This window comes from Macaca thibetana, chromosome 11 (genome assembly GCF_024542745.1).
Source record: "Macaca thibetana thibetana isolate TM-01 chromosome 11, ASM2454274v1, whole genome shotgun sequence".
Classification (NCBI taxonomy): Eukaryota; Metazoa; Chordata; class Mammalia; order Primates; family Cercopithecidae; genus Macaca; species Macaca thibetana.
Genome location: NC_065588.1, coordinates 103186441 through 103202793, shown reverse-complemented (window position 1 = coordinate 103202793; position 16353 = coordinate 103186441). Strand labels below are relative to the sequence as shown.

The 16353-nt window shown below is 38.5% G+C and overlaps 2 protein-coding genes across 3 annotated transcripts in view; one reads left to right on the top strand and one right to left on the bottom strand.

The window, feature by feature from the left end:
* Window positions 1-16353, bottom strand: part of PWP1 (PWP1 homolog, endonuclein) — a 753749-nt gene that overhangs the window by 688625 nt on the left and 48771 nt on the right. The window lies entirely within an intron of this gene.
* CRY1 (cryptochrome circadian regulator 1) overlaps window positions 1-16353 on the top strand; it is a 106607-nt gene that overhangs the window by 73490 nt on the left and 16764 nt on the right. For both annotated transcript variants that reach the window (XM_050749750.1, XM_050749748.1), the window contains exon 3: window positions 15693-15835. In XM_050749750.1, coding sequence (XP_050605707.1) covers window positions 15693-15835 — 143 coding nt within the window. The remainder of the gene's footprint in view (window positions 1-15692; window positions 15836-16353) is intronic.

Below are 16353 nucleotides of genomic sequence, written 5' to 3'. Positions count from 1 at the left end.
AACAATGGACATTTTACCAATAATACAGAACGTGTAGTGCTTTTTTTTTTTTCTTTTTTTGAGATGGAGTCTCGCTCTTATCGCCCAGGCTAGAGTGCAGTGGTGCGATCTCGGCTCACTGCAACGTCTGCCTCCTGGGTTCAAGTGATTCTTTTGCCTCAGCCTCCTGAGTAGCTGGGATTGCCGGCGCATGCCACCATGCCTGGCTAATTTTGTACTTTTAGTAGAGACAGGGTTTCACCATGTTGATCAGGCTGGTCTCAAACTCCTGACCTCAGGTGATCCACCTGCCTCGAACTCCCAAAGTGCTGGGGTAACAGGTGTGAGTCACCGTGCCTGGCACTGTAGTGCTTTTTAAAAAACTTAGTAGGAGCTTAAAAATCTTTAAAAATGTTTAAAATACCTATTATTTTTTTCTTCCCATTTTTCGAAATGAAAAAAATTAGGCCTAGAGAGTAAATGAGTTGCCCAAAATCATACAACTAGCTCATGGAAATGCCCAGACCAGAAACTGAGTTTCCTCATTGCCCTTTTTATATTCATCTCTTCCTGTTTATTACTGTATTAGTCCATTCTCACATTGCTGCAAAGAAATATCTGAGACTGGGTAATTTATAAAGAAAAGAGATTTAATTGGCTCACGATTCTGCAGGCTGTACAGGAAGCATAGTGGCTTCTGGGAAGGCCTCAGGAAACTTACAGTCATGGTGGAAGGTGAAGGGGAAGTGAGAACTTCACATGGCCAGAGCAGGAGGAAGAGAGAAGAAGTGGGGAGGTGCCACACTTAAAAAAAAAAGAACAGATCTTGCAAGCACTCACTCACAATCAGAGCACCAAGGGGGGAAATCTGCCCCCATGATCCAATCACCTCCCACCAGGCCCCACTTCCAACACTGGGGATTATAATTCAACTTGAGATTTGGGTGAGAACATAGATTCCAAACCATATCAACTATTAGACTTTATAAATGTGTATCTGCTTTTTCTTGAAGCATTTGATTCATCAGATTTTGAAATAGCAATGTTTCTATTTGTATTTCTTAATGTAGAAGGGAACAGCTCCTTTCTGTGAATGAGAAGATCAATCCCCAGTGCTGGGAATCAAATTAACATTACTTAGCCCTTTTTTTTTTTTTTTTTTTTTGCTTGTATGAAAGACACATTTAATGTTAGTGAAAATTTACATTCATTAAAGAGTGTTCACAACTGTAATACATCAACTTAGAATTTAACCTATGTATTTGGGAGAGTTCTAACAAGAAAGCATATCAGAAGCAATGATAATAATTTATCAGCAACTCATGTGTGTAAGAGTGTGTGTGGATAATTGTTTCAACCCTATCTCTAAATCTGTTTGGTATAAATAAAATGAATCCTAAGTGGAGTTGCCTTTTTTTGTTTGGGGCCAGGGAGACAGAGTTTTGCTCTGTTGCCCCGCTTATAGTGCAGTGGTGCCATCGTAGCTCATTGCAGCCTCAAACTCCTGGGCTCAGGTGATCCTAGGACTACAGAATTGAATAGCTAAGACTGCAGTTGTATACCACCATACTCAGCTAATTTTTTTTTTTTTTTTTTTTTGGTAGTCTTGCTGTGTTGCCCAGGCTAGACTCAATCTTCTAGCCTCAGACAATCTTCCTCCCTCAACCTCCTAAAGCATTGGGATTACAGGCATGAGCCATAGCACCTAACCCTAGTTACTTTAAAATAATAAAATTCTTATTTACTTGTTTTGAACCAACGTTTTTCAAACCAGCGAGTGTTCTTTGTTTTGAGATTTCTTCTGCCTAAAATAGCACATTATTGGGCCAAACTATCTTCTGTATTTAAATGATGTCCTATCTTATCAATTTGGCAGAGGGTTTCCACATGGGCCATAATATACAAATACATGAACACATACATATACATATAGTACTTATTATTTTATTCTGATTTTTTCTTTAGCTGCATATAGTAGTCTGTATAAAATGCCATTTATGAAAACTTCCTTTTAGATTTATTTACCATATCTAGAGCCATAGAGGGAATTAATTCCTTTTTTATTGAATTAATGTTTTGATTTTTACTTTTTGCTTATAGGTTCAACATGCATGTGTCCTTTTTTTTAGGAAAAAAAGGCTGAAAGGATATACAATTAAAAGCATATCATCCCCCACCTTCACCCTAACCATCAGAACCACAGTTTCTCTGAGGGAGAAGATTCTTCTGTCATTAACTAGCTGAGTCACTTAATTAGTGTCTCAGGTCTTAATATGGTTCTAGTACAGGAAGTAGTGAGATTTTTAATAGGTAATTAATCTGGTTTTCCACATTGGAGGTAAGACTAGTTTAGACCTGGTAACAGTGCCCTTAGTTAATTGGGATAGTTGTGGCAGTGGCTCCAGTACTGATATCTCCCCTAGTATGTATCTTTCTTCTGTGTCATTCACTCAATTTATTCTGTTTATAAGGAGTAGATTCAGGAATGGGTCAGAACATTTTTATACACACATAAGTAAACACATATATATCTAATAAACTATCATCATTTTTTCTGGCGTTTTTTTACTTAGTTTTTTTTCTAAGTTAAACTTTGACTTAATATAGGCTAACAAGGTGACTTTTTCTAGGCCCTGCAGAAACTTCTAATAAGGAGTTTAAATTATTGGTTTTAGAGACTAGGTGCATAATTAATATCTAGATTTTTAAAAAACATTCTCATATCTATTTCTTTTTTTTGATTATTTCTGTTTTTTATTTTTTTTGAGAGAGAGTCTCGCTCTGTTGCCTGGGCTGGAGTGCGGTAGTGCTGTCTTGGCTCACTGCAACCTTTGCCTTCCAGGCTCAAGCCATTCTTGTGTCTCAGCCACCCAAGTAGCTAAGATTATAGACATGCACCACCATACCTTGCTAATTTTTGTATTCTTAGCAGAGAAAGGGTTTCACCAGTTGACCAGGCTGGTCTTAAACTCCTGGCTTCAGGATCCAGGAGTCTCCACCCGCCTTGGCCTCCCAAAGTGCTGGGATTACGGGCATGAGCCACTGTGCCTGGCCTCATTATATCTAAGAAACAGAGACACATGGCTAAAGTCTATAGATGGCCACACTGAAGCATTATAAAATGTTTTGTTCAAAATCACAGAATAAAAGAACATATAAAGCCACCATTTTTCAACAGTAAAATTTATATTATGCTTTTTTAAGTTACTTTGGATCTTGCTTTATTAATTCATGACACATACTTGATAGAATGTATTCAACAGATACTAATTGAGTGCCTGCTATATACAAGGCTGTGTCCGAGGTACTGGAGATACAGTAGTGAAACAAACAAAAAATTTCTATCTTCATGGTGCTTACACTGTAGTGGAAGGAGACAGATGGTAAACAAATAAGTAAATGTACAATGTCAGGTGGTGATGCGTGCTGTAGAGAAGAGTAAAATGTGGGATAGTAAATGTCAAGGTGAGGGAAAGTTAGTTACTTTATGTGGAATCATAGAAGGCCTCACTGATAAGGTGACATTTGAGCAAACATGAAAGGAGTGAGCCATGCATCTGGGGTGTGGTATATCATATCCACAATATTTTGCAGCTCTTTCCTTCAAAAGGTAGCATTTATTTCCCTACCCCCTTTAACCTGACTTGCCCTTATAACTTGTTTTAACCAAGTGTCAAAGAAGACATTGTGAATTCTAAATCCTAGGCCTTAAGCGACCTTTCAACTTCTACTTTTCCCCTCTTAGGATGCTCCATCTATCATGTAAGAAAGCCTGGGGTAGAATATCTAACTTTGGGAGGCCACATACAGAGATTGGACCAAACAACAGCCAACATCAAAGTCTGAGATGTGTGTTTGACTATCTTAGGCACTCCAGCCCCAGCCAGGCTGCCAGTGAATTACAGCCTCATGAGCAGATCCAAGTGAAACCAATAAAAGAACTATCCAGTTACCTGACAGAATTTTGAGAATTAATAATTCCACTAAGCTAACTGAAACATGGGGAAGGAGCATGGAAGGCAGAGGAAACAGCAGTTAGCAAAGGCCTTGAAGTAGACATGTGCATGATTTGTTTAGGGAACAACAAGAAGGCCAGTGTCTAGGGCACAGTGAGTGAAAAGAAGAAATGGCGTCAGAGAGGTGGCTGGAAGCCAGATCATAGGGCTCTATAATCACGTTAGGAACTTCAGCCTTTACTCGGACTGAAGTGGATGCCATTGGAGAGTTTTGAGTAGAAGAGTGACATGATTTAACTCATGATTTAAAAGAATTTCTCTGACTGTTTGTGGAGAATACACAGGGGGTTGAAAGTATTGTAGAGGAAGAAGCAGAAAGATCAGTTAGGAAGCCATGGCAGTTACTTAGGAATAAGATGATGATGACCAGGACCAGGGTAGCTATAGAGGTGTTGAGAAGTGGTAGGGTTTTGGATATATTTTTTAAATAGAGGCTATAAGGTTTGCCTGTATGAGATATATGAGAGTCAAGGATGACTCTAAGTTTTTAGCCTGGACACATGGTAGGATGGATTCCCATTTAATGGAATAACAAAGACTATGGAGGAACAAGTTTAAGGGAAAAATAAGGAGTTCATTTTATAAATTTTAAATTTGGGATGCCTTTTAGGCATCTTAGTGTACATGTTGAGAAGGCATTCAAGTCTAGTGCTCAGGGAGAAGTCTGGACTAAATTTAGGACTCTTCAGTATATAAATAGTAGTTTAGACCCTAAGACTAGAGTTATGAAACAGAAGGAAAGGATGATGGATGGATGGATGGAAATTTTTAGAGTTTTACTTCTTTGTATTTGGATTATTTTCTGAGGTAGCTTAACATTTTTATGTAATTATACTGTTTAATTTACTGTCAATTTAAAAATAAATGCCTTCTCCTAGGACATATGTGCTTTACAACTTTTAGTTTTACTATCAAATTTTACATTTCTTAATTATTTTCACAGTATATTAATTATGACTTCAGAACTTTTTTTTTAATTGTTTGGGAGTTCTATTTCTTTTGTTTTGTTTTTGTTTTTGTTTTTTGAAACCAAGTGTCACTTTGTCACTCAGACTAGAGTGCAGTGGCACAATCTCAGCTCACTGCAACCTCCACCTCCTGGGTTCAAGTGATTCTCATGCCTCAGACTCCTGAGTAGCTGGGACTACAGGAGTGTGCCACTGTGCCCAGCTAATTTTTGTATTTTTAGTAGAGATGAGGTTTCACCATGTTGGCCAGGCTGGTCTCGAACTCCTGACCTTAAGTGGTCTGCCTGCTTTGGCCTCCCAAAGTGCTGAGATTACAGGTGTGAGCCACCACGCCAAGCCAAGAACTTTATATTCATTTAGTTGTTCATACTCCTTTCTGATTAACGAGTAATTGTAATACACAAAAATAGATACAAATATTAGTGCTTAAAATTGCCAAGTGCTTGAGCCTAGGAGTTTGAGACCAGCCTGGGCAACATAGTGAGACTCTGTCTCTACAGAAAATTTTAAAAATTAGCTGGGCATGGTAGCCTACACCTGTACTCCTAGCTACTCCAGTGGCTGAGGTAGGAGGATCACTTGAGCCTGCAAAGTTGAGACTGCAATGAGCTGAGATCATGCCACTCTAATCCAGCCTGGACAACAGAGCAAGACCCTCTCTAAAAAAAAAATTGCAAAGTGAATATCCAGTTACTCAAATGAAAATATGTTGGTGCTATTTGCAGTCTTACTGTTAAATCCAAGTATTGAAATTTAAAGGTAACTACGTGTTGCTTAAAATAAAAACCTGCTCTTACAAGGAGATAAGCCTGGACAACATGCTGAGACCCCATTTCTACAAAAATTTTTTAAAATTAGCTGTGTGTGGTGGTGCTTGCCTGTGGTCCTGGCTACTCAGGAGGCTGAGGTGGGAGGATCACTTCAACCCAGGAGGTTAATGCTGCAGTGAGCCATATTCATGCCACTGCACTCCAGCCTGGGCAACAGAGCGAGACCCTGTCTCAAAAAAAAAAGAAAAAAAAAAGAAGAGTAGCTAGGGACTTCCATCTCTGGTTAAGATGTAAAAACTCACAATAGATCATTGTTTCCCATATTAACAATGAGATGAAAGTGAATATGACACAGAATTATAGAGGTTTTTTTTTTTTTTTTTTTTTTTCTCTTATTTTGTTTGAACCCATTAGAGAATTGAGAAAACGAAGTCTCTAAAAGGCTGGGCATGATGGCTCACGCCTGTAATCCCAACACTTTGGGAGGCCGAGGCTGGCAGATCACAAGGTTGGTAGCGCAAGACCAGCCTGACCAACATGGTGAAACCCTGTCTCTACTAAAAATACAAAAATTAGCTAGTCATGGTGGTGCACACCCATAATCCCAGCTACTCAGGAGGCTGAGGCAGGAGAATCGCTTGAACCCAGGAGGTTGCAGTGAGCTGAGATTGCACCACTGCACTCCAGCCTGCGCGACAGAGTAAGGCTCTGTCTCAAAAAAAAAAAAAAGAAAAGAAACACAAAATATATATATATATTGACACACCAGGTTATATGCTAATGCTACACCATTCTATATAAGGTACTTGAGCATCTATGAATTTTGGTATCCACAGGGGGTCCTGGAACCAATTTCTTGCAGATAAAGGGAAGACTGTATATCAAAATTTACAGAATTCAGCTAAAGCAGTGCTTAGAGGAAAATTAATATTTTTTCTAATATAATATTTCAATATTATATTAGAAAAGGAAAAATCAAGAACTAAGTTTCTACCTTAAAGATAGAAAAAGAACACTTTAAACCAATAGTAGGTAGTAAAAAGAAAACAAAACATAAAGAGGAATGGGAATCAGTGAAATAGAAAACAATAAAGAAAATCGGTATACATTAATTAGTTTATTATTTCTTAGCACCAAACCTACCTTGCCCCACTGTGTGATACTGGAGCTGGACACTGTAAACATTTCTCCTTTGCCAGCTGGCTAGATATTAAGCTTTATCAAAAGACATTGTTGGTGGTGCTCTGCAAGGTCACAGCAGGAGAGAACTTTTCTTCTTGATATACTTGTGCTTTTTTTCCCTGGGCCAGCAGATGAGTATGCAGGAGGGTCAGTAGCATTCACCTCAGCAGCCCTTCTGAACCAGCTGCAGCCTACATACACCCTCTGGTGAATTTCTGTGTAAGCCTACTTATATCCGCTGATAAGTTTCTATGCCACCTGGTGGACAGCTTCTACAGATCACCTCCAGTTAGCCCATACCTGCCAGGAAGTTTCCTAGCCAACCAGCAGGTTATTGGTATGAAACAGTTTTGGTCACTGCCCTCTGGTAAGTTTCTTTACAGGGAAGGTTGTGTGTTCCTGTGGCAGCACGGACCCGTGAATCTCAGTGACTTAGTGGAAGGGAGCTTTTGTTAAGTTTTTTTATTCATTCCTTGCTTATTTTCCCTCCCCATAGAGGTGGCAGCTGCTTTCTGCAGTTGGTACTTTTGAACACCTTAGAGCAGTACCATCCAACAGAAAGCATGTTAAATTTAAAATTTTCTAATAGCCACTTTAAAAAAGTAAAAAGAAACAGGTGAAATTAATTTTAATGATTTATTCAGCACAGTATATCTAAAATATTCTATATAAAAGGAGTTTTAAAAAAATATGAAGTTCTTGAAATCTTGTGTGTATTTTACACTTCCAGCTCATCTTAATGCCAGCTAGTCACATTTCAGTGCTCAGAAGCCACACGTGGCCTAGTGGCTACTACCTACCATACTGAAGTGTAGCCTTATCTCCTGTTTTATTCCTTGTCATTGTTGACCACCTTTTAGTAGCTAACAATTACAATTCTTGATACAGGCATACCTGGCAGATGTTACAAGTTTGGTTCCAGACCACCACAATAAAGTAAATATTGCAATAAAGCAGACATCACAATAAAGCAAGTCACAATTTTTTTTGTTTTTCAGTGCATATATATAAAAATTTTCTTTATACTATATTGTAGTCTTTTCTGTGTACAGTAGCATTATGACTAAAAAAATACACACCTTAATTAAAGATATTTTGTTGCTAAAAAATGCTAGTGATCATTTAAGCCTTCAGCAAGTCATAATCTTTTGCTGGTGGAGGTTCTTGCCTCAATGCTGATGACTACTGGCTCATCAGCATAGTGGTTGCTGATGATTGGGGTGGCTATTGCAATTTCTTAAGACAGTAATGAAATTTGCCACATCAATTGACTTCCTTTCACCAAAGATTTCTCTATAGCATGCAATGCTGTTTGACAGCATTTTACCCACAGTACAACTTTGAAAATTGGAGTCAGTCCTCTCAAACCCTGCCACTGCTTCATCAACTAAATTTGTGCAATATCCTAAATCCTTTGTTATCATTTTGTTGATGTTCACAGCATCTTCACCAGGAGGAGATTCCATTTCAGGAAACCACTTTCTTGCTCATCCATAGAAAGCAGCTCCTCATCCATTCAAGTTTTATCATGAGATTGCAGTAATTCAGTCACATCCTCAGGCTCCACTTCTAGTTTTAGTTCTATTGCTATTTCTACCACATTTGTAGTTCCTTCCTCCACGGAAGTCTTGAAACCCTTAGAGTCATCCATGAGGACTGGAATCAACTTCTTCCAAATTGCTGTTAATGTTGATATTTTAACCTCCTCCCATGAATCACAAATGTTCTTATTGGCATCTAGAATGGTGAATCCTTTCCAAAGGTTTTCAGTTTACTTTGCTCAGACCATCAAAAGAATCACTGTCTATGGCAGCTATAGCCTTACAAAATGTGTTTCTTAATAAAACTTGAAAGTCAGAATTACTCTTTGATCCATGGACTGCAGAACTGATGTTATATTGGTAGGAATGAAAACAATGTTAATCTCCCTAATACATCTCCATTGGAACTTTTGGATGACCAAGTGCATTGTCTGTGAGCAGTGATATTTTTAAAGGAGTCTTTCTTTCTGAGCAGTAGGTCTCAACGGAGAGCTTAAAATATTTATAAACCATGCTGTAAACACATGTGCTGTCATCTAGGCTTTGTTGTTCCATTTAAAGAGCACAGGCAGAGTAGATTTAGCATAATTCTCAAGGGCCCGAGGAGTTTTAGAATGGGCAATGAGAATTGGCTTCAACATAAAGTCACCAGCTACATTAGCCCCTCACAAAAAAGTCAGCCTGTCCTTTGAAGCTTTGAAGTTAGACGTTGACTTTTTCTTCTTTTTTTATTTTTGAGACGAAGTCTTCCTCTGTCACTCACGCTGCAGTGCAGTGGCACAATCTTGACTCACTGCAGCCTTCGCCTCCTGGGCTCAAGTGATTCTCCTGTCTCAGCCTCCTGAGTAGCTTGGACTGCAGGTGTGCCCCACCATGCCCGGCTAATTTTTGTATTTTTAGTAGAGACAGGGTTTCACCATGTTGGCCAGACTAGTCTCAAACCCCTGACCTCAAGCATCTGCTTGCCTCAGCTTCCCAAAGTGCTGGGATTACAGGCATGAACCACCGCGCCTGACCTGGCATTGACTTGGCATTGACTTTTTCTCTCTAGCTGTGAAAGTCTTAGATGACATCTTCTTCCAATAGAAGGCTACTTCATCAACACTGAAAATCTGTAGTTTAGTATAGCCACCTTAATTCATTATCTTAGATTAGACAGATCTGGTTAACTTGCTATAGCTTCTCCACCCAGCACTTGCTGCTTCACTTTGTACTTTTAGGTTACGGAGACAGCTTCTTTGCTTAAACCTTATGAACCAACCTCTGCTAGCTTCCAACTTTCCTTCTGCAGCTTCCTCACTTCTCTCAGCCTTCACAGAATCGAAGAGACTTAGGGCCTTTCTCTGGATTAGGCTGTGCTTTAAGGGAGTATTGTATCTGGTTTGATATTCTATCCAGATCCCTAAAGTTGTCTCCATATCACCATTAAGGCTGCTTTGTTTTTTTATGATTCATGTGTTCATTGGAGTAGCACTTTTAATTTCCTTCAAGAACTTTACCTTTGCGTAGATATCTTGGCTAACTGTTTGGTGCAAATGGCCTAGCTTTTGGCCTGTCTCAGCTTTCTTTCTTGTTTTTTTGTTTGTTTGAGACAGAGTCTCGCCCTGTTGCCCAAGCTGGAGTTCAATGGCTCTATCTTGGCTCACTGCAACCTGTAATCCCAGGTTGGGATTACAGGCACACGCCACCATGCCCGTTTTTTTTGTTTGTTTGTTTTAGTAGAGATGGGGTTTTACCATGTTGGCCAGGCTGGTCTGAACTCCTGACCTCGTGATCCGCCCGCCTCAGCCTCCCAAAGTGCTAGGATTACAGGCGTGAGCCACCGTGCCCAGCCTGGCCTGTCTCAGCTTTCAACATGCCATCCTCACTAAGCTTATTTCTAGCTTTTGGTTGAAAGTGAGAGATGTGTGACTCTTTGTTTCACTTGAACACTTAGAGGCCCCTGTAGGGTTACTAATTGGCCTAATTTCAATATTGCTATGTCTCAGGGAATAAGGAACTGAGGAAAGGGAGAGAGAGATGGGGGAGAGGCTGGTTGGAGCAGACAGACCACGCTACATTTATCAATTAAGTTCACCTTCTTTTATGGGTGCAGTTCATGGCACCCCAAAACAATTACAATAGTAACATCAGAGATCTCTGATAAAAGCTGAGTGTAGTGGCTGTGGTACCTGTAGTGCCAGCTACTCAGGAGGCTGAAATGGGAGGATCACTTGAGGCCAGAAGTTCAAGACCGGCCTGGGTGATACAGTGAAACCACATCTCTTAAAAAAAAAAGAGAAGAGATCACAGGTCATCATAGCAGACGTAATAATGAAAAAGTTTGAAATACTGTGAGAATTGATAAAACGTGTCACAGAGACACAGGTGAGCACATGCTGTTGGGAAAATGACACCAATAGACTTGCTTAGTGCAGGGTTGCCATTAGCCTTTGATTTGTAAAATGTACAATATCTGAGAAGTGCCATAAAGCAAAGCACAATAAAATGAGTTGCTCTTGTAAATTTTTCATGTTCAAATTACTGATGTGATTTTTGTCTCCTGTTAGCAAAGCCAAAAGCTCGTTCTTTGAAAACATTAATAAAATTGATAAACTCTTAACAATACTGATTAGGACAAAAAAGAAAGAAAATACAAGTTACCTATATCAGGAATAAGAAAGAGGACATCACTAGAGATTCTCCAAACTTTAAAAGCATAGTAAAGAATATTGTAATCACTATAATGCCAATAAATTATACATCTGAGATGAAATGTAAAAAGTTCTTGAAAAGTATAACTTACTAGAACTCTTATAAGAAGAAAAAGAAAACCTGAATAACCCTATACCTCTTAAAGAAATTGAATTTATAATTAAAAACCTTCCCATAAATAAACTCCAAGCCCTTAGATGGCTTTATTTTGAATTTTGTCACATATTTAAGAAGGAAATATTTCCTTCTTAAACTCTTTCAGAAAACAAGATTGAGATTACTTCCCAACTCATTTTATGAGAACAGCATAATCCTGCTACCAAAACCTGACAAGGAAAGTTTAGGAAAAAATTAAAAGTATAGCCAAGTGCCCCCCATAAACAAAGACTCAGAAATCACTAAATTGAATCTAGCAATATTTTTTATTTAAAAAAAGTTTTTTTGTAAAGACACTATGTAGTCTCATTATGTTACCTTGGCTGAGCTCGAACTCCTGTGCTCAAGCCATCCTCCCATGTTGACTTTCCAAAATGCTGGAATTACAGGTATGAGCCACCACACCTGGCCGTGAACCTGGCTCTGTGTGTGTGTGTGTGTGTGTGTGTATAAATTTTTTTTTTTTTTTTTTTGAGATGGAGTATCGCTGTTGCCCAGGCTGGAGTGTGGTGGTGCAATCTTGGCTCATTACAACCTCCACCTCTCAGGTTCAAGCAATTCTCCTGCCTCAGCCCCCTGAGTAGCTGGAATTACAGGCACCCACCACCATGTCTGTCTAATTGTTGTATTTTTATTGGAGACGGGGTTTCACCGTGTTGCCCAGAGTGGTCTCAAACTCCTGAGCTCAGGCTGTCCTCCTAAGGAGGACAGCCTGGAGGAGCAAAGGTACATCTTACATGGTGGCAGGCAAGAGAGTGTGTGTAGGGGAACTGCCCTTTAAAAAACCATTAGACCTCGTGAGACTTATTCATTGTCATGAGAACAGCGCAGGCAAAACCCGCCCCCATGATTCAGTTACCTCCCACTGGGTCCCTCCTATGACATGTGGGGATTATGGGAGCTACAATTCAAAATGAGATTTGGGTGGGGACACAGCCAAACCATATCAAGTGCTAAATAGCAATTTGATAAAGGAAGTCTACAAAAAAACACAAAATCATACTTAAAGGTGAAACACTGAATGCTTTCTACCCAAGATAGGAAAAAACAAGGATATTTGCTTTTATAGCTTACTTGAAGTCTAACCAGTGCAGTCATGGAAGGCAGAGTGTGGATTATTAGCTTACCACCTCACACCCCATCCCTGTATTCTCTATCATAGCATTTTTTCCCCTAAAAGTTATGTATTAATTTACCTCTGTATTGCCACTCATTTTCAATAAGCTCCAGGAGAGGGGCTTCTAGCGTAGTATCTGTCATATAATTAGGATTACAATAAATATTTAGTGTATTAATGAATACATTTAATGTTTAGGAAACTTTCTCTTCCCTAGATTTTCATTTTTCTTGTGGAGAGATGTTCACTAATTTATCCCCAGGGAAGGAAAAGTGAATGATCTCATTGGTGAGTTTAGGAGAAGGAGCTGGGCTAGTTTAGCTCAGACGTTTCCTTTTCTTTTAGTTGTAGAGAACACACATTGTATTCTCCTCTTCTATGTAATACGTTTTATAGGGAAAGACCACACTGCAGGGAGGTGCTGCTTATGATTGAGTAGGTGAATCTGTTTGATTCAGCAGTGAAATAGTATTAGCAAGTTTACCTGTCCTGAATTCTACAATTTTCTACATTTCAGCTTTGCTAATAATATGGCTGATATTTTTATCTTTAGCCCCCGGGCTTACGTGACTGAACTCAAGAAGGAAAAGGGGCAGGAAGTGTTATTTATTGACTCACCTCAGTATTTACTACCTAAGATTTAAAATAATATTTTTCAAAAAATAGTATTAAATTGTACTAGGCACATTGGCTCTCGTCTGTAATCACAGCATGTTGGGAGGCTGAGGCAGGAGGATCTCTTGAGGCCAGGATTTTGAGACTAGCTTGGGCAATATAGTGAGACCCTGTCTTTACAAAAAAAAATTAAGTTAGCTGGGTATAGTGGTGCATGCCTGTAGTCCTTGCTACTCGGGAGGTTGAGGTGGGAGAACTGCTCAAGTCCAGGAGTCTGAGGTTGCAATGAGCTATGATTTGCACCATTGCATTCCAGCTTGGGCAACAGAGTGGGACCCTAACTCATTAAAAAAAAAAGAAGAAAAGAAAAAGAATTGCTGTCATTCATTGAGGGCTTGCTATGCACTGTGCTCTGTTCTAAACACTTTATGTGCGTTATGTTATGTAATTCTTTAGCAACCCAATAATATGGTTAATGTTTTCACTTTACTGTAGCATATACTTACATAGGGTTTATTATGTGTCAGGCACTGTCTCTGCACCTTACTTATTCTACCCATTTTATAGACTAGGAAACAGGTATGGAGAGTTTAGCAGCTTGCCTAAGTAGTTGAGCCAGTCTTTCAACTTAGGAAGTCTAACTTATTAGATCCTGTGTTTTTAAACTATTCTATACCACCTCACTATAAAACAAATAAATAGAATGCTTTTCTATTCTCAATTTTATTTTTAAATTTCAAAAATAGAAAGTTTATACTAACAAATCTGAGCAATGCTGCAGAATGTAAAAGTTATTTACACACTCAAATTTTATTCCTGAAAGTCAACAGCCCTTAATTTCTTGATGTGCACTCTTCAGGACTTTTAAGAACGGAAAAAATTTTTAATGAGATACTATTTTTTTTCCTAGTAGTTTAGCAGACATTTAAAAACAATTACTGGCTGGGCATGGTGGCTCACGCCTGTAATTCCTGCACTTTGGGAGGCCGAGGTAGATGGAGATCAGGAGTTTGAAACCAGCCTGGCCAACGTAGCGAAACGCCATCTCTACTGAAAATATAAAAATTAGCTAGTTGTGGTGGTGTGTGCCTTTAATCCCAGCTACTCAGGAGGCTGAGGCAGGCTTGAACCTGGGAGGCAGAGGTTGCAGTGAGCCGAGATCATGCCACTGCACTTCCGCCTGAGTGACAAAGTGAGACGTCATCTTAAAAAACAAAAAACAAAAAATGATTGCTAATACATATTATTGGCAAGTGTGTGGAGATCAAGCACTTAGGTGCACTGCTGATGGGAATGTAAATTTGTACAGTCTTTCGGGTACCTTAATTTGACAGCCTATCAGAATTTTGAATGTGCTTATCTTTGATCTATCAGTTGTTTTCCAAGGGATTATTTCTAGGAAAAAATTGGATAAATACCCTAAAATTTGTAAGATGTATGCATAAAGGTAAAGATATATACTGTAAAGTTTATAATAGCAATTTTTTTTTTTTTTTGAGATGGAGCCTCACTCCTGTCGCTCATGTTGGAGTGCGGTGGCACAATCTCAGCTCACTGAAACCTCCACCTCCTGGTTCAAGTGATTCTACTTCCTCAGCCTGCCCAGTAGCTGGGAGATTACAGGCATGTGCCACCACACCCAGCTAATGTTTTTATTTTTAGTAGAGATAGGGTTTCACCATGTTGGCCAGACTGGTCTTGAACTCCTGACCTCAGGTGATCCACCCACCTCAGCCTCCCAAAGTGCTAGGATTACAGTTTTGAGCCACCGCACCCAGCCTAGAATAGCAGTCTTTTTTAACCCACCATTGAAACAGCCCTTGTCTAATCAGGAGGTGTTTGGTGAATTATATAGTATGTTACCATATAGGCAGTTAAACAATGGTAGAACTTTTTCTTTATGAGATAAATCAGAATAGACTTAGAATTAAAAAAAAAAAATTATGCTTAAGAAAAATCAACTAATTCCTTTAAGTCACAGTTTCCTCATTTAAAATCAGTGTAAAGAGATGTACAGAACTTACTAATATAGCTCCTGATAATAAGTAACTGCTATTATTATTACCATCTCCAAATTTTTCAGTTAACATTTTTTAGTAATCAGAAAGAAAATATTTACACACACACACACACACACACACTCACACACGACCTCAGCCAGGCAGCTTATACCATATCAACTATCAAAAGTTTGTCAAAGATCAGGTCTTAGACTCAACAGACATAAATTCAGGTGGTCTGGCTCTCTGTGAACTCTGGCAAATCCCTAAGTTTTAAAAATAAACCAAAATGGAAATACTAACCAAAGTGCCAAACTCTGAGTGTTGTTTTGAGGCTCGAATGAAATAATGTAAGTATGAGTAATTTGAAAAAGTAAAGTGTTCTACAAACACATTTAGTGTAAGAGCTGGTTTTAAGCATATTGCTTTGCTAGATTGTCTGTTGCCTAGCATAAAGCCTGGAATCTAATGGGTTATGCATTTGTTACTTACGTATTTTTTAATTGATAAATTGTTTACTTTTTCCTGCATATTCAAAGTTTGATTTATGTATAATCATTTGATATGTAGATTTTCAGCTTTTTCACTTTTTGTTATGATAGAAAAAATAACTATTAAAATTGGTGTACATTGTTCCGCCTTCTGTTACTTTAGGAATGGAACATTACTAAACTTTCAATTGAGTATGATTCTGAGCCCTTTGGAAAGGAACGAGATGCAGCTATTAAGAAACTGGCAACTGAAGCTGGAGTAGAAGTCATTGTAAGAATTTCACATACATTGTATGACCTAGACAAGTGAGTTTTTTTTTTTTTTTTTTTTTTTACTGTGAGAAAATGCATGTAACATAATATTTACCATCTTAACCATTTTTAAGTATATAGTTCAGTGATATTAACTACATAGATAAGTTTTTAACTGAGGTTTGTGAAGTAGAAATGATAGCGTGTACTTCATAGAGTTTTGGGAGAATTAAGTGAACATATGTCAAATCCTTAGCATTTTATTTAGCCGCTATTGACCTAATGACAGGTCTCAGCATTTCTATTTCAAAACTATTATGGATTAAGACTGTTACAGAATTTTCCTTGACTACTCTTAACTCAGCCTCCTGTGGTCTTGCCTTTCTGGGCTCTTAGCATTATCAATTTTATAGTTATACATAGTTATAAATTGCCTTGACATATTTTGTATGCTTGTTTAATGTTATCTTATTTCATGTATATCTATCTTGTCTATCTGGATTTTAAATCCAGATACAAATTGGATGTAATATAACATTGCATAGCTGTAGTCCTCTGAACAATAGCATAAT